At 46.3% G+C, this 23548-nt stretch overlaps 1 protein-coding gene across 1 annotated transcript in view; it reads right to left on the reverse strand.

Moving 5' to 3' along the window:
• DNAH9 (dynein axonemal heavy chain 9) overlaps window positions 1–23548 on the reverse strand; it is a 190041-nt gene that overhangs the window by 12394 nt on the left and 154099 nt on the right. The window contains exons 62-67 of the mRNA XM_062011180.1: window positions 22195–22322; window positions 11298–11525; window positions 6060–6251; window positions 5376–5567; window positions 4429–4599; window positions 756–938 (exon numbers count right to left, since the gene is read on the reverse strand). Coding sequence (XP_061867164.1) covers window positions 756–938; window positions 4429–4599; window positions 5376–5567; window positions 6060–6251; window positions 11298–11525; window positions 22195–22322 — 1094 coding nt within the window. The remainder of the gene's footprint in view (window positions 1–755; window positions 939–4428; window positions 4600–5375; window positions 5568–6059; window positions 6252–11297; window positions 11526–22194; window positions 22323–23548) is intronic.

Genomic DNA, 23548 nt, shown 5'->3' on the forward strand with positions numbered 1-23548 from the left:
TGGATGCAGCCTCAAAGCACATCCCTCTGGCACATCCTGCTGAACACAGAAATTGGCATCCTATCTGGTGTGCCCTGACAGCCCCAGAGCTCCTCATGGCTCTCCATAAGCAATGGCTGAAGCTGTCACCCAGAGCATCACCTTCCTGGAGCAGAGTCTAGTTTCTTAACAGGTGGAGAACCAATTGTAGGTGGAGCAGTGATGGACAGTACCTCTACAGGGAAGGTCTGACCCTCCTCCACTAGCAAATGAGTCATACCCAGCAAGAGATATAATTCTTCCAAAACTTTTGAGGTTTTAGGCTTTTTCTCTTGTCCCTCTGGACATTTTGTGTCCTTGCACATGAACAATCTCCCCTTTGACTTAGCTCAGCTTTTGCTTTTAATGACACTTTGTTACAAGTTCCCCCCACTACTTGGGCATTTAGTGAAAAGCTGTGATTTGGGGGGGACTTTAAATAGGCCACGTCTCAATTACTGAGTGACTTATTGTTGCTGTGCTACAACACTGGGAGGACAGAAGTGCCTGGTCTCTTCCCAAAAAGGAACCATAGCTATGTGTATCTTTAACCTCTCCTAGTGCCTGCACTCGTTGCACGTGGACAATGTGCCACTTGAAATCCTTTCTCACGGAGCCAAGTTGGTTTTGCAGCCAGCACTGCTGAATACAGAGTGTGACCCATTTTATTCCCTCAGCACCTTTTCCATTCTTCAAGATTTTATGATGCTGCAGCTAGAAGCAGCCAGAGCTCCTACCTTCAGCCCCAGATCCAGCTCCTGGAGAGAACGTTTTATTTCACTGGTGAGCATGTTCATGCGCTCACATTCCTGGAGGGCGACCACGATGTATGGTGTCCTCTCCTCCACCTTTGCCATCAGTTCTGCAATGTTAAACTCATCCACCAGTTTCTCTAACATCTCTTCCAGAAGAGCTTTCACCTGTGTGCCGAAGGGAGAAGAGAGGAGGACGTTAGTGAATGACCCACTGAGCTGCCTCAGCTGACAGCTGCCTGAAAGCAGGATGAAAACTCCATCTGCCAGTTAGTGCCTGCAAACCATCAATATCAGCTGCTCTGGGCATGGCACCTTTCTAAAGAGCTTGCCCCATCCTATTAAAATTCAAACACTGACAAAAAGTTAATGTCAGATGAAAAGCTTTCAAAATGATGGTTAAAAAAATGTCACTATGACATGTAGTAGTCTCCTTTCTACTTGGGTCTCAAGCCTATACTCCTCCCTCTTCTAAGGTCAAATTCAGTGCAAGAAGACAGATGGGGGTTGAGCCTCAGGACGACTGAGCTTATGGGCTTGTGGTATATTGATAAAGAGGGGTGATTATGCAAAAATCAGATTTTAAGATGAGTTTGTCATTCTGAACTAACAGAGCTGTGGAGGAAAAGCTTAATGAAACCAAATTATTTTCTGGTCATCATAGAATCACAGAATGGTGGGGTTGGAAGGGACCTTTAGAGATCACTCAGTTCAACCCCCCTGCAGAAGCAGGTCCCATCTAGATCAAGTCACACAGAAACATGTCCAGGTGGGTTTGGAAACCTCTTGAGAAGGAGCCTCCACACCCTCCCTGGGCAGCCTGGGCCAGGGCTCCCTCATTGAAACAGTGAAATAATGTTTTCTCATGTTTAAATTGAACTTTTTGTGTTCCAGCTTCTTTTCCCTTGTCCTGTCACTGGATACAACAGAAAATAGTGCTGCCCCAACCTCCTGACACCCACCATTTAGATATTTGTAACTATTAACGAGATCTCCCCTCAGTCTCCTCTTCTCCAGAATAAACAGCCCCAGGTCCAGCAGTCTTTCCTCATAAGGAAGATATTCAAGTCCCCTGATCATGTTGATGGGCCCTTCCCTGGCCTCTCTCCAGAAGCTCTCTGTCCCTCTTGAGCTGAGGAGCCCAGAACTGGACACAGGACTCCATCATCACAGCTTGATTTGGAAACAGGGCTTTAGGACTCTAAATACTAACCAGGGAAATCTCCAATGCAAAAGGATGTTTGTAGTGTCTAAAAAATGAATGACAGACAAAAACCTTTCTGGTTGACAATGAGGCACAAAGGCCCTAACCTTCCTGGGATCATCAGTATCTCTCAGCATTAGGTGGACTGTTGGACAGCTTGGTATGGAAGTTATCTCACACAATGCTTGTCTTCAGTGCTGGAACCTGAGCAAGGCTTCTGCTTCTTGGGGATTTATCAGGAACGCAAAACAAAGCTACAAATCTACCATCTGAGGTGCAAAACCTGGTGTGCAGGTGCCAGTGACAGCTGCCAGGCAGTGGCAGAGGCAGCCCAGGGTAATTTTATTGCCATGCCCATCAACATTCATACTTTGCACTCTGTACTCCAATTTCCTCCCCTTGCTGCACTTCCAGAACCTCCACACTCACATCAGACCTCAGGGAGAGGTGATGATGTGTAGGTTGTTACTGCAACCAGAGAGGTGGTTAAAGCTAAAGCTCAGCTGGAAAAGCTCTTCAGCTGCACCTCAGGTGCAGTACAGAAATAGCCTCTAATTTGATATTCCCCTGCAAATCCCTTTGGCTCAGGGTTGGGTTTTTTTCATGACAATTACAGCTCGTTTTCTGCAGTGTGGCCTCAGAAATCTGTGGGAGTAACTGAACTTGTCAAAGCCTCAGGAAAATGACAGGCTTGCAGTTTCCCTGTGAGCGCCCTAAAACGGCTTCAGCCAAGCCAGGGACTGGAGAGTCTCAAATGGAGGAGCTGAGAAAACTCTTAAGTCATTCAAGGACCAAGTGAAAAAGATACAGCCAGGGCCAGTTATGGCTCAGATAAACACAGAGATCACCTCCAGAAGAAAATCAGCTGTGGGAGTATCGCCCCAGGCACAATGCAGTGCAGTGGGGCCACACTTGTTGCTCTCAGGCAGCTTGTCTTCTCAGAGAAGCCATGAAAGCCACGAGGACTTCTGTGCTTTTGTGACAGTCTTCTTGCCTATCACCAGGATTTTGCAGAGTAGCCATGTCCTGTCCACTCACTGATAATTTTGCCTTTCTGGCCAAGGAGTCTCATTATATTTCAATGGCAAAAGGAAAGGAGGGGAGAGGAGGAAGTCACGTTTACTATCTTTGAGCATCTCCTTTGTCTTTTCTACCTCTGGGTTTTTGTCCTCACTGCAAATTCCAGACTGAAATGTGAACGTGCCAAGCACTTCTAAGAGACCCTCAGGCAAAGGGAGTAAGTTCCCTAGCTCCACATCAAGCCAAAGGAAGCATCTGTGAAACCACAGACTTCATATAAGCTTTCTGTTAGGCATTATTAGTCATTAATTTGCAAAGCTTGAAACACAGTGCTGGGCTGTTAAGACTGGAGAACTAAAAAACTGAGCAAGTGTTGGCTGGTTTCATATCCTGCTATGAATACTTGGGCCAGACTTTAATGAGCTATGAGTTTCGAGAGGAACAGCTGAGATCAGGCTGGAACATGGGCACAGCAAAAGGAGTTCAGCTGGAAATCAAGACTTACAAGGCCTCTGAGAGCCTGGGACCTGGTGGCAGCAGTAAGATGTAGGCTGAGCTCTGGGTGGCTCTTGGTATCTGGCAGTGCTCTTGGGGAGCCCATTGATATGCCAGTCACAGTATGGTGCACAGGGACCAGTGGCTCAGGGACAGTGGAGGCAACAGAAGGTTTATTTGCAACATCCTCACAGGATGATAATGAAGGCACTGCAGTTCAGGGGGTAATTAAAAGCCATTGTCCTTTTACTGACAATACTACAGTTATATCCCACCATGGAGATGTTCTGCATATTATGAGGCTAGTGGGTTTAGATACTAGGTATTCAGCAAAGGCAGAACAGTTGGACAAACCTGAGCTAGAAAGTACTACTTATGAATGAAACAGGTATCAAAACTGGTGAGGCTGCAGCTCCAGGGCTGTGTCAGTGCTGGGCCCCTCACTCACTGCCACAGGGACACTGAGGGGCTGCAGCGTGGCCAGAGCCGGGCACAGAGCTGGGGAAGGGGCTGGAGCACAAGGGGCTGGGGAGGGGCTGAGGGAATGGGGGTGTTGAGCCTGGAGAAGAAGAGGCTGAGGGCAGACAGGAGCCCTCTCTGACACTCCCTGACAGGAGGCTGCAGGGAGCTGGGGGTCAGTCTCTGCTCCCAAGTAACAAGCAACAGGATGGGAGGAAATGGGCTCAAGTTGCCTCAGGGGAGATTGGAGCTGAGGCAGAACTGTTTCCCTGAGAGGGGTGTCAGCCCCTGTGCCAGGCTGCCCAGGGAGCTGGGGGAGTGCCCAGCCCTGGAGGGATCCCAAAGCCGTGGAGCTGAGGTGCTGAGCGCTTGGCAGGGTGAGGGGAGGGCTGGGACTTTATGAGCTTAAAGCTCTTTTGCAATGAAACTGATTCTGTGATTACATGACAATTCAGCAGCTCGTTCCTCTGCCACTCTCACCGTTTCCTCTCTGGTCACGGCTCCCCCTTCGCCCGTGCTGGTGTCCCGCGGCTGCATCTCCAGCACCATGCGGAACAGCTTCTCCGAGGTCTGGGTAAGGAAGCCAATCTCAGCATTGGGATGGAGGCCATACAGATAAGGAGACTCTGGAGGCAAGGCATCATCTATGTACTGTACAGAGAAATTCAGGTTCAGGTTAGATACACAGTCCAAGGCACTTTGCCTGCGGAGTTCACAGTGCTGGAAGTATCATCCATGCCAGTAAGGAAGCCCAGAGGCTGATGTAACTCTGCTTGTGGCTGAAACACCAGCAAACTGATGGAAGAATGCAGTGTACAATCACTCACAGAACTGCTTCTACTCCTGCTGGGAAAATTCAGTAATTGCTAGAGTTTGGCTTGGCTGTATATCTCAGGCCCAGACCTTCTCTACCAATTATCCATTGTGCATTTCAGCATCAATATCCTGAAGTCTCTTGTGGGAATTTAGCTTCCAGTAGTTAAGTTTTATGAAGAAAGCAGCCTAATATGCCTAACTCTGCTACTGCATTTGTGTGCAAAGACCAGATGAGATCAGTATGTAGATCAACAAGACCCTTCAGTGTTTCTCATCAAAACTGATGATAAAAGGAGCTTAAAAGGGCCATTTTAGCAAACAGTATGTGAATGTAATTTTCTGGGAGCCCCACTCAAGTCTCAGGAACCAATACAGTTCTCCTATTCATGCATGAGCAGAATGAGCCTATGATGAAGTAGCAAATTACCATTAGACTTGGTTCATCCAAGGGAATGCTGAAATGTCTACAGAAGCAAAACATAATGGGAGATAACAAGGGGTGTGCTGAGCCATGGCAGCCCTATTCAGTGCCTCCTAAGGCAGATTATAGGGCGCTTATGGAAGACGCTCAATTTGTGTGTATAAATAATGGTGGAAAACAAAGTGCTTACCTGATGATAGGCATTATAGTCCATGTTCCCTGGGAGGGGGAAGCCTGGAGCAAGGAGGAGTTCTCCCTCCAGCATTTCAGGCTTAATAAATTCTTCCAAGTAGGTTCTGCAAAGCCTCCTGTCCCAGTCGTCCGTGATGTGACCCCCGTACATAATCTCCCCAAACAGGTAGCGTAAATCATCGTATGGGACCTGAAGAATGAACCAGGAGGGCATGAAGGAGCTCAGCCAGCCAGAGCTCCACCAGCCATGTCCATGCAAGCTACAGCACTGAGCACAGATCTGCACAGCCAGTGCTTCCACTTCACTATTTCAAGTTTTCTAAGCAAACAAACATTAGGCACCAGTTAAATCCTGCCCAAGGAAATCTGGATCACAGCACAGTTTTCATGCACTTTCCCAATGAGATGCAGATTTATTCTAAACTCTGTTAAACCAAAGGCCACTATGTGTTTTCAGTGAATAAAGACCACAGGCAGTATTTGCTATGATTTGTAAGCTGATACAGATGTGAGTGACACCAAAGCTTCCTCTCTCACCACAAAGGTGTACCGAACTGTGCAGTTATAGAAACAAAGATACCAAGGAGATGGCATTTAATGGAACTTCCCAGGGGTTTCTGCACAATCCAGTCCATTGCTGGTGGTTAAAAGCCACCCAACAGTCCACCTTGGGTCCACTCACCTTTGAGCTGGCCTCCAGGTAATTATAGAGCACGTTCACAGAGATGGTGAGGTCTCCAGTGTTGAAGGGATAGGGACGGTTCCAGCCTTGGGGGCCAAACTTGCGCCTTTCTGCCACCACGGCATGGAAATAGCAGAGGGCAAAGAGGATGCTCTTGAACTCATGCTCCCGAGTGCACATCTCCAGGGTATCCTGCAATACAGGCAGAGAGGCAGGGCTGTGTAAGTCCATGTGGCACTCAGGTACTTTCAGGGCTTCCCAAATACACCAGACTTCGAACATGAGTGAATTGATTTGCCCAAACAGTTCATTTCTGCATAATATACACTACCATTCTATGATTCTATGAAACTGTGTCCAGTTCTGGGCTCCCCAGATCAAGAGGGACAGGGAACTGCTGGAGAGAGGCCAGTGCAGGGCTACCAAGATGCTGAGTGGATTGGAACATCTTCCTTATGAGGAAAGGCTGCAGGAACTGGGGCTGTCTGGAGGAGACTGAGGGGGGGAGCTCATATTTACAAGTATCAGGTGTCAGGAATGGTGGGTTCTACTGTATCTGGAAACAGGAGAAGGGGTGATGGGATGAAGCTGAGACACAAAAAGTTCCATTTAAACATAAGAACAAACTCACTGTTTCAGTGAGGGAGCCCTGGCCCAGGCTGCCCAGGGAGGGTGTGGAGGCTCCTTCTCAGGAGGTTTCCAAACCCCATCTGCACACATTCCTGTGAGACCTGCACTATGTTGACCTGCTTCAGCAGGGGGGGTTGGACTGGATGATCAATAAAGCTCCCTTCCAACCCCAACCATTGTATTTTTCTATGATATCATCACTAATTTTCTAAGATAGTGGCTTTACAATGCAAATTTATCAGCAAATTCTGATACTTAAGTTTCCAAATGATTCTTTTCTTTTCCAATTCAAAGTGGCTTTGCACAAGTACAGATACTGACAGTCAAGAAGGGAAGGACACATATACCCACTCCACACACCACCACCTACATGTGCTTCACAACCCACACCAGAAAGATGGAGAAAGATACCACACAGGGCAAACGTGCCAGGAGTGGGACTAGGACCATGGCTCAAAGCCAGGCTACTTCTGAGGAGCAGTCTACCTGGAAGAACAGCCTAACCTGCCCCTTGAGTACAAAAGGTTTCCTTGGCACAGCATTTCTTTGAGCTGCAGGGCTGAAGTAGCAGGGAGTTACCCCAGGAAGGCTGTGCTCCCGCTGCTGTGACTCTCTGCACAAAGCCACACCAGCCACGTCTGCAGCAGCACCACGACCTTGTGCAGCACACCAAAACAGGGACAAGAGAAACTGCTAAAAGCAGGAGAGATCAAACATTGCAAACCAAAAAATCTAATGCAGTCCTTTAAAAGCAGCACAGCCACAGGCACTTCCTTTCCAAACTTCCAGGTGACCCTTAAAGTCTGAATGCCTACAGATGACTAGGCAGAATCAGGAGGTGGGAAGTGGAGAGACAGGAGCCTGAATCATTTAAACAATGAGAATAAACACAGAGAACTGGTCTCCAGAGAACTCTGAATGGTGCTGGGAGTGACATCTCTGCAGGCAGGCAGCAAGGGGAAGCCTGGGCAGCCATGGCAGTTCTCATCAGCATGAGCATCAGGAGATGTTACAGGAGACCCTCTGCAGAAGGGATGAGGGGCTGGAACTGTGTGCATGGCATGAGGCTGAAGCTCAGTTCTCACTAGGGAAGCTGAACTCCCTTCCTAAGGCTGAAGCCAGGCACAGGCTTGCACAGCTCTGGCCCCCATTCTGTGTTGGTAAGTGCAGCATGGCTGGGTAGAACACTCATGACAAGAATCTCATGGCAAGGTCTCCCCAGACCTGAGAGACGAATATGTTAAGTGCTTGCCTACACCTTTACTCACATCTCTGCACACTCTCCCTGGGAACAGCATATCCAGGGTACAGTAGATCAGACCTGCAAAGCTGAGCAAGTGGCTGAGTAAGGAGGGAGCAGCTACACCAGCCCCTTCATCCTCTCTCCCCATGGAAAGCCTCTTTAAGTCCATTCTGCTTTGTGATGAAGACTACAAAGAGTGCCTGTGTGACTTCCCTTCATTACCTTTATCTTAATACAACATTAGACCCCTAATCAGGTGGGGAGCATAGCAGAGTTCAGGATCTGTGATGAAAAGGGGAAGTCAAATCCATTACACCAAAGTGTGCAAGACATTGACTAACTGCAAAAGATGATCAAGAACATCCCAAAAGCTGTTTTCCTGTTGATTAGACAGCACTCTTAAACTCCCTCCATTATCAGCAACCTGAGGAAGAACTGGTTCAAATATTGGCCTTTCTCATTTTAGAAAGGGTCCCTGAGCTTGAAGGGGAGCCAGCTTGAGTGAACACTGGGTAAGAATCCAGCTCAGTCTCATTTGGCCTCTATTTAGTTGTGCATTTTTCTGTCTGCTACAAAGCAGAACAATATTCCCCACACAGAATAATGGGCCTTCTTTGCAGCTTTCAGCTGAAAGCTAAATTTGAACATCCATTCTGTACAAGGCAGGGAAATGAGGTGTAAAGGGGCTCCACCCACTCGCTCCAGGATTTCTGATAAGAGGCATTTTACAATACTGCAGCAATTTAGAAAATGCTAATTGCTATCTGATAGAAAGGAGTAGAAGCAGGATGAAAATGTTATGTGGGGTGAAGGTTCTCCCCTCCCTTGCTCTTCAGGATGTCTCATGGAGTTCAAGATGATGAATGACAGTAGATAAAAATAATACTCCCTGACTAGTGGCATTAATCCTTGCGTGGCGCCTCCCCACCTCACCTGCTCAGCAATGTCAGCTCTTGCACTTAAGTCTCTCTCCACACCAACATCTAAGTGCAAAAATAGTGGTGAGCTGCCCTTATTTCTCTGCCCCATGGACCAGTGCTTGAGGTCCACAATAACCTAGGGTTGCTCTTGCCTGGTCCCACATGACAAGAGCTGTACAGAGAGAAAAGAAAGCAATCCTGCAAAGTCTGCCCTGTGTGTTCCGGAACAGTCATCAGCAGAAAGGAGAGGCCATCGTAACGCCAGCACTGCTGATCCAAAAAGGCAGTCTGAGGGGTGAAAGTACATTCAGGCTCTTCTGGTTGCTCTAAATTTAACAGCCAGAAACTTGCTGTGAGACCTCGGCATGCCAAGGTAACAGTGATGTGTGAGTGAAGGCAATGAGCGTTCAGGGCAGCAGAAGGCAATGTCTGTGTTTCTAGGAAAGGTGTCATCACTAACACAAACAGGTAGCCCTTGGCCTTTGTGTCATGTGGAAAACAACACAAGCCAAGCTCCAGCATCCCTGGCCACACAGGCTGCTCCCTGGGGGGCCACTGGCACTCATGCCTCCCTGCTTGTGGCAGCCTCCTGCCCTGCAGTGCCCAGAGCTGCCCAGTGAGGCCACCAAGCAGACTCATGTGCTCATGTGACCCATGTCCTCTGTGGCACCAAACCAAGATTAGTCTCTGTCATTTCCACACACCTTGCTTTTTGCATCCTGATACCAGGCACCAGAGACCCCTCCTCATTTGTCACCATGAGGGGCACTCTCCAAATTGATCCCGTACAAACACGATTTGGGCTTTGTGTTGAGTAACCAGAGTAACAGGGTGGATGATGGGGGACTCACATGCAAAAGGTTAACAGTGGCAGTGCCCATTTATCTGCTGTGCACACATGGATGGGCTTGAAGGTCATTCTGGGACCTGGAAGGCAGAGGCCTGCAAGATCGACGTGAGAAGCAGCCAAGGGAGGAAGCCTTACAGCAGCAAGATGGTCCTGTTTTGGCCATAAATCATGGGATCAAGCAGACAAACAACTTCCAAATAGTTTCAGCAAGGCCACAGTGTCCAGAGTGAGACCTTTGCCTCAGTAACCATCACATTAATGTTAAAGTTAACACCCCTAAGTATGGTAATGAGCTAAAAGAGGTACCTGCTAAACACGTATGATTGTGTTTCTCAGCTCTCCACCCTAAAAGTCATTCTGTATTGCATAGGGATCAGACAGACAAGTAATTCTTGGAAATTACATGAACATTCATTTTCTGTGATGTATATAAGGTGTGTTCTGTTGTTTCTCAGTGTATATGTTAGGAGGAGAGATCCCCACACAGTCAGCACTGCAACAAACTAACGTTGGCTTTGGGAACTATAAAAACAACCAGTTTGGAGAGTGATTTTTCATTTTAGATTTTGCTAACAAACCCCTGCACATGAGACTAAGCTGCAGTTTCAGCAGCAGAGAGCAGGGACTGTGCCTGCTGTAGCAGGAGTGTGTGTATATGGTCACCATGCAATAAAAGTATCTGCCATCAGCTATTCTTCTTGCAGGCCAGCAGCTCTCAAGATGGCCTACTTTACTCTCATCTGGCAAAGCAAGTCCTCCCTGCAGGGAGATTTCAGCTCCAATTTGGAATGCTTGTGATGTCAGCAAGGTTTTGGGCTGAAAGGCCTCAGGGCTCACAATACCAAATCCCTCTCTGCTGCTTTGAAGAGTGATGTGGGACGTGACTGTAGCAATTCTAAACCTATAACCCTGGTGAAACAGAAGGCAACAAAACAAGGTTTAACCTGCTCACCTCTTCATGCCTTTGGGTGTTAAATGTTATATGTCACTTGCCAGCCCAAAAAGGAGTGACACAGACACAGAAATCAAGTTGAAATACAACAAAAATCTCCTAAGTGATGCATTCAGAAGTTTGATTCTGTACCAGAACAGGCTTTCTAAGGATCACACATTGGTGAGAAAATGATTAAACAAGGCAGAATCACAGAATCAACCCAGAGCTCATCCAGTCCAACCCCTGCTAAAGCAGGTTCTCCTCGATCGAGGGGCACAGGAATGTGTCCAGGTGGCTTTGGAAACCTCCTGAGAAGGAGCCTCCACACCGTCCCTGGGCAGCCTGGGCCAGGGCTCCCTCACCTCAAAACCCAAGGAAGCTTCTCCTCATGTTCAAATGGAACTACAAAAGTCTGGTATCCCATGGCCTTCAAAAGATAAAGGCCTTTCAGGATCACTCATGGGAAAAATCAGTCCATGGAAAGAGATGTGTGCAGCTCCTGGAGAGGAGAGGGTTTTTGGATTGAGAGAATACCCAGTACAAAGGGACTCTCAGGTCTGCTGCCTGGGAGTGGTAATGCCCACATACACCACACTCACTAGACGGGCTCTAGCTACATCAGGCCAACTCATTGCCAGCACGAGCCTCACTGTGCTCCTACCTGGTTGAAGTTGTCGAGGGCTTTGTGCAGGTTTGCATGCATCCCAGTGGGGGCCTCGTTGGTGATTTTGATGGAGTTCTCCAGGATGCCTTGGGGAATGATGTGGCTGTCAGGAGAAGGTGCTGGCTCTGCACTAATGAAGACACGGAAATCCTTGTGGCTGCCCTCACTGTGCTGCTCCAGCTTCTTCTCCAGAGAACCCAGCCACTTGGACACCAAGTGGATGTTCTGGCAGGGACAAAGGGGATAAGGTTTCATTAGTCTCCCCTCCTTTACACCTGCATAATGTAAATCCATCACACCAAAGAACAGCACCCACCAAGGCTTTAACTTGGTACTTGTCAGAGTTGTGCCTGTGTGCAATTCACTGCCTCAAATACCCAGTTACATCAAGCACATTTCTAACTTCAAAATAGCCAGTATAAATCACTAGCAATAAAGCAAGCTGTTTGGATTCTCAGTGATGATACTCTCCTACAATAATGTACAGCTGATGGAGTAGATGTACCAAGCTCAAATGGAAACGTTTGTTCGTTTTTAACAGAACAGTGAGGCCCCTCAGTATCATCTACTGGGGAAAAAAACCCAAGCAAGGGGTTTTACAAAGACCTTTAACATGAAATCCTTATTTATTCATGCAAGTAATTAGACATATCTGTCAGAAAATTAAGCAGTATTATGCAGAGGTAGGGAAATGGATAAGTCAAGTCTCAGTTTTTCATCTAGAGTCCTTTACAGTGTTGTAGCTTCCAGGAAAGAAAACAGCTTTATAAAAACATATTAGGAACAGGGCAGGTCACACACAGCAGGGTTTTATGGGCTAAATCTACCCTCATTTTCAAGTTAGGTGTGTAATCCAAGCTGACTGTGTTAGTGAGCACTCTGGGAGGTGATTTATCCCATCCAAAGACAGGACAAGGAACTTGCTAAAGAAATTAAAAGCAGCTGCCGAAAAGATAAACTGCTTAGAAGTGGCAAGGAAATTACACAAAGGAACCATATTAGATGCTTAGAATAAACATATATCACCTATAAAAAGGACCAGAAAGGAGTTCTTGTGGTTAAAAAACAAAGTAATGGAGCCTATTAGGAGTAAAATTACAGTCTTCAGAAAGTGGAAATTATGTCTAAAACAGAAAGTAGCACAAAATCCAGGCAAAACAATGGTTTAAGAACCCATGTTCTGAAAACCATGAAAACTAATAATAAAGCCTTTTCCAGAAACTAGAAACCTACCAGAGAGCCTATAAAACTAAAAGATGATGAAGCTGTACAGGGAGTGCCCAGGAAAGGCAAGGTCACCACACAACAGCTCATATTTGCAGAGCTTGGGGAGGGTCTCAGTGTTACAGCCTGTAACATGGTGCTATCACTCAAATGTTGAGGCTAGAGCCCCTCTTAAGATCATCCATCCAATTGTCCTGCTCAGAGCAAAGGGTCAACTAGAGCAGGTGGTTAACTGTATCTGGTTGGGCTTTTGGATATCTCCAAGGCTGAAGCCTCTACAACCTGTCTGGGAAATATGCCAGTGTTCAACCACTCTCACAGTAAAAAATAGCATTTAGATTAAATGATACTGCTTAAGAGAAATCTGTATATCAATGTGTGCCCATTGCCTCTTGCTCTTTCACTTGGCACCACTAGGAAGGGTTTGGCTCCACCTTTCGTACTCTCTCCTTCCATGAGGTATTTGAACTCACTAATAAACCCTGAGGTTAAATAATCCCAGCTCTCTCGACCTCTCCTCATGTGACAGATGCTCCAATCCCTTAATCCCTGAAAGGCTCTTACACTGAAGCAGCAGACAAAGCGTTTTTCAGAAAAATTGATAAACTAATAATAACAATTGTCTAGAAACAGACGGTGTCCACTCTAAAGGAATTCAGATGTGGAAGCACTGGGTTACTCCCTGGTACTCTCTAGGCAGACTGGCAGGGGCTCTCATAAGGCAGAGATAGATAAAATAAGGAATCTAAAATTCCCAACCTGTTTTAGATAGCTAATAGGGGGTTATCAAAATCTGATCTTGTCACTACAAACCCCTTTTGCAGTTGTTGGAAAGGTGAGCTTCAGGCAGCTCATCACACTGGCTTCAGGCATCAACTTGGGCAATGGGGGAGCTGCCTCCACACAGCCAGTGTATCTCCATCCATGGATTTTCATCACTATCAGCTTTTTATCTTTCAGTTATCAGTATTACTGCAGGTAAGAGGGAAGGTCTCCTAGGCTACCAGCTGGTTGAGACACAGGAGTCAGGGCATGGGAAGCTACTGGTGGAATTTGAGCTGCTCACTGTACTCAAAAATCACCTGAAAGAGGAAATGACTGGTGAGCTGACAAAATCAGTCATCAGGCAATTTTAAGTACTGAAAATAAAACCTAGTGGTAAAGAAGCTCAAAAGCATGCCATCATTCTAAATGACTGGCAATGATATGGCAGAGGAAACTCAGTGTTGACAGAAGCAAAGTAATGCACACAGAAAAACAACCCTAGCTATAGACATAAACAATGATGGGCTCAGAATTAGCTATAACCACTCAGGGAAGGGATCTAAGAGTCCTTACAGTTATTTCCTGCAAATAACAGTTCAATGCTTAACAAGGTGAAAGCAATTAAATGTCAGCAAAGGAACAGAAAATACAACTGCAAACATTATGCCACTCCATAAATGCATGGTAAGCCTGTGGAGTCTCCTTCTCAGGATGACATCCAGACATCCCAGCTGGATGAGTTCCTGTGTGACCTACTCTAGCTGGTCCTGCTCTGGCAGGGGGGTTGCACTGGATGAGCTTTCAAGATCTCTTCCAACCCCTAAGATTTTGTGATTCTGTGATCTTGAAAACAACCACCAGTTCTCACTTCTCTGTCTCCAAAAGGATAGAGTCTCCACACAAGGAGACAGTAATTGACATGGACTCACCAATGTGGTGAGAGAGGAGATGGAGGTGGACGGAGTAAGTGGAGAATAAGGATGAAGGGATGAATAGAGCAAACTGCAAGTTTACAAAGAAAGAGTGGAAGTCCATTTTCATACAACACACAGCTAAACTGTGAATTTATCATCTCAGGGCTTTGTGGATGTTATGAGAATCACAGAATGAAGCTGAGCTTAGATCCATGGAGAGAAACAGCACTGCACACTTGGACTGTTCACAGAGCCTTTCACTTAGCTTCTGGGTGTGCCTCCTCGCAGGCAGAGAACAGGGCTGGGAGCACTTTGCCCCAATAAGATGCTTTTCTAGATTGATGCCACACAGGAACATCAAGGGAGCTCCCTTGTAAGAACAGAGAAACTCTCTTCTGGCTTTTTTGTTGGTGAGCACCACACAAAGAGACCCCAGGCAGCTGTTCCTGGGAAGCACGGGTTTGTTGTAAACAACGACTGTGTGAAGAGCAGTAGACAAAAAGCGATCCTATCTGACTGATGATGACCAGTGCTCGCCTGATGCATTTAGGATTGTAAGAGATGAGGTAATGTCCAGGGCCCAGGCAACCAACTCACTCTAAAAACATAAGTCCAGTAACAAAATAGGAGGGGACTGAAAGCTGTAACCAAAGTGTTTCAAATAGCCAGAGAGATTTAGCAACATAGGGAAAGAGCTCAACAAAACAGCAAAACTGTGCATTAAGTATCAATTGAATCACAGACTACGTACCTGACCTGAAGCATTTTCATCTTTAATTGGTAGTTTCTTCCCACATCTCCTTTTGTAGTGTTTGATGGTTGAAAAATAATTGCTTTTGCTTGTGTTGACATGACACCAATGATCATTGTTTGTCAGTATTGCTGCCTTCTAACAGCCAGCTTAGGGGATATTTCTACTCTGATGATAATTGAGTGCATTTATGTACTAGCCCTTTATGAGAGAAGGAATGGAAAAGAGGAACATGTGCATCAAAACATGGGCTGGTACTAAGAATTAATGACTTGATCAAATGAATGTGTCTGCAAAAGCCAGACAGAGATGCTGTGGAGGTGATTCACAGGTTTCAAGGAAACTTTGCAGATGAATTCTCAGCAGTAAGATAACACAACTTGGCAGAACGTGACCAAGGACAACATGCATGTTCACAAGAACTGAATTCTGTCAACTATCAATAAGGACACAACACAGACACTGCTGTTTTAACACCAATCACAGCTGAGCTACTTCTTGGTCAAAGAACCATCTCCTTTTGCTTGTTTTGAAACCTGCTTCCCACCAACTTCACAGGCAAACTTTAGATCTTATTCAGGTGAAAGAGGAGATGCTCCAGCCTATCCACCTTCCTCTGGCCTTGTGCACTCCCAATACTATCCTCTAAACTACACTGTACAGTTTACACTGCACCAGTTTGATATCCTATTCACTCTACAGGACCTCCTGAAGACACAATTACCCCCAACACAGCAATGTAATTCATTGCTTTAATACATTTTTTCTTAGCCAGACTTTCAAGTCTGTGAAAGAGTTGCTGTGCAAGGGTGAAACACAACTCCCTAGAAGCTCTGTCTTTTCACAGCTCATGTCCAGGTCTGTGCTGCAGGCAGAAACAGGCAATGGTCTCAAATCCACTACCTTGCTTTATGAAGAGAAAGTAAGGGCCAAATCCTGCTAAAAAGCAAACTGCTGAAAATAAGGCAAAAATCAATCTGAAACATCTCCCCATTCACACTGACCACTGCTACAGCACCTTGCCCTGTGTTATTTCCCCTCCTGGCATTATGGACAGTGACTGAGAGTGGATTCCTAAGGATGAGGGTCTGCAGCAAGGGCTGGGCTCGGGTGCAAGTGCAGGAACATGAGAGCACCAGAGGTTTTTCTTTGGGAATTCACTTCCAGGCATCTCTGTATGTTTGTACTTCACAAGGCAGAACATATATCACAGGATGCAAGTGTTGCTATGGTAACCATCAGAAATAGCACCACATCTATATAAACCAGCCCAGATTCACAATGCATTCCCTTTGGTGAGAGCAACTGGAGACCCTTCACATTTCTGAAAGTGGCTCTCTCCTTCACGCCTTATCACAAATCACCTCCCAGAGCAACGAGAATTAGCTGCTTTTACAAAGCCTCATCCTCTTGCAAGATGCTCTCAGAAAACAGTCACTGCTTTTACAGCAAATGTGAAAGCTGAGCCTTACAGTCTAGACCAACATTTTAATACTCACTCCATCGTGCTGGGGTATAAAAAGGAGAAGGAGGGGGCACTGCAGAGAATCTCTTCCTGAGGCCTTTCTTATTGTCAATGGTGGTGTGAGGTTTCATTGCATGAGAAGGTGTACTCAGGAATGGCTGTGTCCTCCCACAGGCAGCCCTCTGATCCTCTGACCAAGGGTAGTAGTCAAGGGTCTAACGAGAAGCTGGTAAGATCCAGGAGAAACTGAAGGTCAGCTGGACTCAGCAGTCCATGGTCAGACAGGAGAAGGCATTCAGAGGAGAGATCATGGCAGGGTATTGCCTCTTATGAAGAGCTACATTGGAACCATTTCTGCAATGGCAACTACTAGCTTGAGTCTCTCTGTCTGGCCTCTCCTTTGATCAAATACAATAGAAAAACAGACATCACATGGATCCACTTGTTTTTATACAGAATCTGACACAAATGCATTTGAGTTTCTTCTCATCTCTTCTACAGTCAATCCAGTGCATTCTTCTTTGCATGAACCCACAGTCCAGAGCTGAGCTCTAGATCTCAGCCCAAAATAGAGCCATTAGTGGCATGGGAAACTGCTGGGATTTGCCAGGCCAGAGGGAAAATATGCATGAACCACAGAAAATCTGGATTGACCTGAACTCCCCAAGGTATAAAGATAATGTTGGATCTCATTTTACCAAATTTCACTCTTTAAGACATAAAGATGTAAAGGCAGGTAGCAATGAGCAGGTGAAACACACAGCAAAGGACAATTGCTTGATTAATCTCAAGGAATGGGGGAAAAGAAACCTTATTTTCAGGAGGATTTCACTACATTTGTGTTTTAAACCAAAATATGTCCTGAGACAGAGTTTTCCAGAGCAACTGTACAACAAAACTGGGATTGCATTAGTTACAAAGGAATTGAAAGGCCAACAGAAACTCAGTTCCATTGCAGATCAATCTTTGGGTTACTTGCTGGTCTGTAGGTGGATCTGCAATTGGAAAAACTTGGGAATGGCAATTGTGACATGAGGCAGGAAAGAAAATATCTATCTGAAAAACAATACCTTTCTCCATCAGAGCATTTGTCCAAAAATTCTCCATTGTGCATGGAGAACTGGAGGTGGAGTGGGTGCTTCTCCTTGTACATATATTTAGGAATGAAAAGATATAGTGACTGGAAGGAAAATTAGTCTCTTCTTTACTGAAGTGGAGACTTAGTGCCAAATGCTTACTTGTGCTTTGAATGGACAATATATCTCACACAGGACAACATTTCTCCTTTGCTTGTAGCTAGGACTAGTTGAGAAGTGCACAGAAACAGGCTTCATTGTATTTTTGACACAGTAAGAAAGGCTCTGCCAGTGTCTGAACCTCATACCATTTCGCTCAAGGAGCTCATTGTTATTCAGTTTAGTACCTGAACCTGACTCAGTGAAGCAACAACCTATGAAAATGGAAAGATGCTCAAGAATTAAATTAACTTGATGACAAAAAGAAGGAAGTGACATGTTGGCTAATGGGTGAAGATTACAATTAAATTGGGAATACCTAATGCCTGATCTTTTCTCTGCATCAGTTCATTCAGATGTGCATGGGTGAATATACAAACAATTTTCACTGTTTCTTTGCTATTAGGCTGAAAAACATCATTTGGTGTTTGTGATGGTCACTGTCCTAGCAAAAACCTTTTAGGTAGGCACAGAGAGGGAAACCAAGCAGACACAGTTTATGCAAGCTCATAGCTTAGTGCTCCTTGATGTGCAAAGCTCTTCCCTCCCTACACCAAGGAGACTACACTCATCAGAGAGACCATATTCATGTCTAACTTGGCAGTGGGAAACCAGAGGTCAGGGTATCACTGAGGTTGCTGGGGATCACCTAAGTCCGAAGCCTCTGCTCAGATCTGGGTCAGGTAGAGTAGATTGCCCAGGACCATGCTCAGGTTTGTTTTGGGTATCTCCAAGGATGGGACCAGCAGAGAGCTGTGGCCCATGTAGAGCACAATAAAGCTGGCCAAAAGGTTTCTGGCACATCTTTTCTTAGACAGAAGATGTCATTTTTATTCAAAGCTGAAATCTACTCTATTTTCAGAGTGAGCTGAAAAACCTCCAGGTTTCAGGGGAGACCTGGACACAGCACTGAAGCTGCTTCTGTAATCCAATAAGGACTTCACAACTGTTTCAATGTCCCTTAACAATAAATTACCACAAACCTAACTCCACAACTGCTCAAAGTATTTGACTATAATTATTTCTGGTCCAATCAAGGGCCATTAATGAACTACACACCAAAAAAGCCATCTAGGTGATCTCACCAGGTATTTGTCTTGGAGAACATGTGTATCAGGGGATATCAGCAAGTTCAGTGGATGTAAGGGGAGATCTATCTCATATGAGGAGTTGTTCAGTAGACAGCAAAATACAGAAATGAACCTACCTGTTGCTTTTAGTCTGTTCAAAAGCAAAAGGGAAGCCTCAGTATAACTGTCCTGGTGATGAACACAGCCTCCAAATAATGACTTTGATTAACCTGGGTAAAATTACCCTGACTGCCTCTTGAGATCTGCCCTGTTCTCTCCTTTATTATTAGTGCAATGATCCAGAAATCCTGGGACACTTTAATAAATTGAGCTGTCTGTGTCATTCCAGACCCCCTGTGACTGATCTACAAACACTCCCAAAATGGTCTACAAGGTATTTGCCATCAAAAGCCTTGCAGGAAAGATCTTGCCAAATAAACTACCATATGGCAAATATTTGCTATGATCCACCTATGACTGAAATGACAGCAGAATCCTTGGTGGAACTTACTCCCACTGACTCCTGCTGGGATGAGTTTGGATACTGATTTCACCAGTATGTGGAGAGGTCAGAGTTCCAGCCTTATGAAAATGATTGTCCAATGTTGTACAGGACAGTCTGTCTAGAGGGTGATTTCATTTCATGTGCATGTCCACTGACTATAGAAGAGTTTTGTTTGACTAGGGGAGTCTTATCTGTCAATGTAGGGGACACATATCTAGCCCCTTGGGTTGCTGTCCCTCTTTCTCATTTTACATGAAGCTCCAGCTCTTGGAGGGAGATAGGAATGCAAAGTAAGACACAGACAAGTTTTGGGGCTCAGCAGATTGACCAATGGGTGACAAATTCCATTGATTTGTTGTCACTCCATGTGCCTAAACCAAGAAACCAAACGCAGAAACTAGAGAAAAATGGTACTGACTGCCTCAAACAGCTGCTGGATGTTTCCAAGTCTGTGCCAAGACTGAAGTGCTACCAAGGCACAACTCCAGCTACCAGTGGGACCCTCAGTGCCTGAATTGCTCAGGTCTATGACTATAAGAACAAAGACAGAAAGAGCTCTGATGTCTGGGTTGAATCAGTCTTGCCTCTGCTGCTTTATTCCAAATCAAGCACAATACACAACTACAACATCTCCATGTACAAAGTTTTACCAGTTTTGTAACTACACCAGAGAAAATCCAAGATGACTGACTGATCCTGAGGACATCCAACACTGCCCTCAGGTACTCTGTCTGCTGTCCCTCAGGCACTCTGTCCTGCCTTCCCTCAGGCACTCTGTCCTGCTGTCACTGCTGTGGCTGCTGAGTTTGTCCCATGCAGTTTGCACCAAAACCTGCTACTAGCCAGCTGAATCAAACTCCTCTCTGAGCTCACAGGGGAAGGTCTGCTCTGGAACACCAGAGACAGTTGCACTTGGAAAATCAGTGAGCTCAACCATCAGACTCACTCTTTCAACATAAATCTAACTTCTGCAGCTCTTCTGATTTAACCTGCAGTGTCTGCTGAGACCTCTTACTGACAGCTCTGACCACCAGAAAAGATGTGAATGGTTTAAACAAAAACACTCCAGGCCCACAACACTCATCTGCTAGCACTGAAGCAAAAGGCATGGAAGCTGACATTGCTAACTGATCTTTTGTAGGATCTCACCATCATTGAAGGAAAGAACCCTTCACTTTGCATTACTGAATAGAATATGTCTCAAAAAGCTGCATATTTTCTTCTTCATCATGTCAAAGGCAGACACCAGCATTATAACCATCTCAATTAAAAGCTCTTGAAAAGCTCAGTGTTTCCTACCTTAGAGGGAGCTTGCAAAAAGTACAATGACAATATCAATGGCATTTAATTTAAATCCACAATTGAGCCTATAGGCTCAGATCAGGACTTGAAGATTTGTCTTAATCTAATTTTATGCAAACAATTCAGTGATAACAAACAATTATAAAATCCCCATCAAGGAAATCAAAGGAGTTCCCAGGACCTGTAATGAGAGCTGGCATCACTGACTCTGCACATGAGCAAACCCAAACACACACTGGGTAAGTGGCTCCAGAGAGCACTTGAAAAAGACAGCTGCCTTGCACCCTAAAAGGCTCTGAAAACTGTAGTTGAGTTGTGATAAGAGCTTCAAACATTGACCTGTTTTGGGATGCATAAAGGAATCAGTGCCACTGCCAATAGCCTCTGCCTTCCCCACAGTCATGTGCATGTTCAGAGAACCATTGAAATGTTCAGTTGGAAAAGACGTCTGAGCACATTGAATACAACCCCTCCCCTCACCCTGCCCAGCCCAGCACTAACCCCTGGCCTCAGCACCTCAGCTCCATGGCTTTGGGATCCCTCCAGGGCTGGGCACTCCCCCAGCTCCCTGGGCAGCCTGGCACAGGGGCTGACACCCCTCTCAGGGAAACAGTTCTGCCTCAGCTCCAATCTCAGCCTCCCCTGGGGCAACTTCAGCTCATATCCTCTTGTCAGTTGTTATTTGGGAGCAGAGGCTGACCCCCAGCTCCCTGCAGCCTCCTGTCAGGGAGTGTCAGAGAGGGCTCCTGTCTGCCCTCAGCCTCCTCCAGGCTCAACACTCCCATTCTCTCAGCCCCTCCCCAGCCCCTTGTGCTCCAGCCCCTTCCCCAGCTCTGTGCCCGGCTCTGGCCACGCTGCAGCCCCTCAGTGTCCCTGTGGCAGTGAGTGAGGGGCCCAGCACTGACACAGCCCTGGAGCTGCAGCCTCCCCAGGGCCCAGCACAGGGGACAATCCCTGCCCTGCTCCTGCTGCCACCCCAGTGCTGATCCCAGCCAGGATGTCCTTTGCTTCTTGCCCCCCTGGGCACGCTGCTGGCTCCTGTTCAGCCGCTGGCACCAACCCCCCCAGGCCCTTTCCCTGCAGCAGTTTCCAGCCCCTCTGCCCCAGCCTGGAGCGGGGCCTGGCTTTGGTGTGGTCCAAATGCAGGCCCCATCCCATTGCCCTCAGCCCATGGCTCCAGCCTGCCCAGGGCCCTCTGAAGAACCTTCTGGCCCTGAAGCAGATCTATGCACCCACACAGCTTTGTGTCATCTGCAAACTGACTGCACTCAATCCTCTCATCCAGTGTTCCCATTGGTAATTTAAACATATGGTACATTCTGAGCAGTAGTAAGAGAATTACTCTAATAGCTCTTAAGAACAAAGCTCTTTATGTATTCATGAAGATAATAAAAACATGGGAAAGTGTAGCACAACCTTCCCTCAGAGGACTTCCTGCAACTACACACCCTACAGCAGGCACAAAGAGCAAGAAAACCAAATCACAGTGCTCAATAAAAGCAATAGACAGCTGCAAGAAATAGTTAAAAGGTGGCTGCTTTGGACACACCTATGACACCTTGTCCCATCTCCCACCAGATAAGAAGTGCAGATTGCCCTCTTTAACATGATCAGCATCAGGTAACCTGGGAGAAAAGCAGGACTCTTTCCAAAGACACCATACCTGAAGGATGACCCAGTGACCTTGCTTTGCAGCCAGATCTAGGGCTTGTTCAGCAACTACCTCTTGACCTTGTCCAAGGGAAACATTGTGGAAATTCCTGTTGTTAAACGTGTAACCAAGTTTCTTCCCTAAAAGAAAACAAAAGAGCAATGTTCAGCACTTTTACCCCAACTGGCAGCGCAGTTGAGCTCACCCAGCAGCAGCCAGGCAGAGTTCAGCCTTATCACAAACTGTCACAGAAGAGCTATCACACTTCTTATAACAGTTTATCTTGTCTCTCACACGCTCCTTGCCAAAGCATTGAAGGCAGCAGTGGATTCTTCAAAAGTGGTTTTAATTACAGAGCAGCATCATCAACACAAAGGTACGTTATTACAAAGTGTCTCTTGTTTAAAGAACATTATTCCCCTGCAATCCTGTGTAAAAACATATTTTACAGTGATAGGAAATTAAAATCACTTCCTACTGATTAAATAGGCTTTGAACAAGACGTTGTTCAGTGGGGAAATGCATCCTGCAATGGATGCTATAATCAGCAGTAAGGTTAGGAACTCGTTCAGTTTTGAGAAGGCAGCTGAAATGAAACCTATGGGACTTTTCTGTGGCCTCAGCCAAGGTGTCCCAGGTTTCTTGGATCCAGAGATCAGTCAGCCCTCCAGATTTCTCATGGATCATCATAGGTAGGCATAGAGTTGTTGTGCACAACAATGCATGCAGGAAGGTCCATGGTCAGTGGACTACAGCAGAGCTCATGGGAAGGGGTGCTTCAGGAGCCACTGCAGACCACCTCCTGCAGTCTGTTCTGCATCTCTGCACAGTGCAGGGTGGATATGCCAAAACCCATGGCATTTACTCTCCTGCTCTGGGGGAAGGATGGCAGCTACTGAATGTTTCTTCATTTTACCTGTGATATTCCTTCAGACTCCCCTGATTTCTCTGTGGCATCCCAGTGAACTGTAGAATGGTGGGGTTGGAAGGGACCTTTTAGAGATCATCCAGTCCAACTCCCGCTACCAAAGCAGGTCTCACCTAGATCAGGCCACACAGGAACGTGTCCAGGTGGGTCTTGAAGACCTCCAAGGCAGGAGCCTCCACACCCTTCCTCCCAAGGGCATCAGTTGCTCCTTGTCTCACAGGAGAAGCAACTGACTGTAGCAAGCTCTTTCTGCTATATGCTCCTCAGAAGGAGAGCACCAATTTGTGCTGCTGAAGGACAGCAGCCCAATAAACATCCACACTGGCTCCATGCATCATAGTAGGATGCATTTGGCTCAGTCAGGGAGTCAGCACACATGTGCCCGCGTGCTGATCCCTTGGGATTGCCTACACTTATCGCTGCATGCAGATGTGCCTT

The sequence above is a fragment of the Colius striatus genome, chromosome 18, assembly GCF_028858725.1.
Source record: "Colius striatus isolate bColStr4 chromosome 18, bColStr4.1.hap1, whole genome shotgun sequence".
NCBI classification, from domain to species: domain Eukaryota; kingdom Metazoa; phylum Chordata; class Aves; order Coliiformes; family Coliidae; genus Colius; species Colius striatus.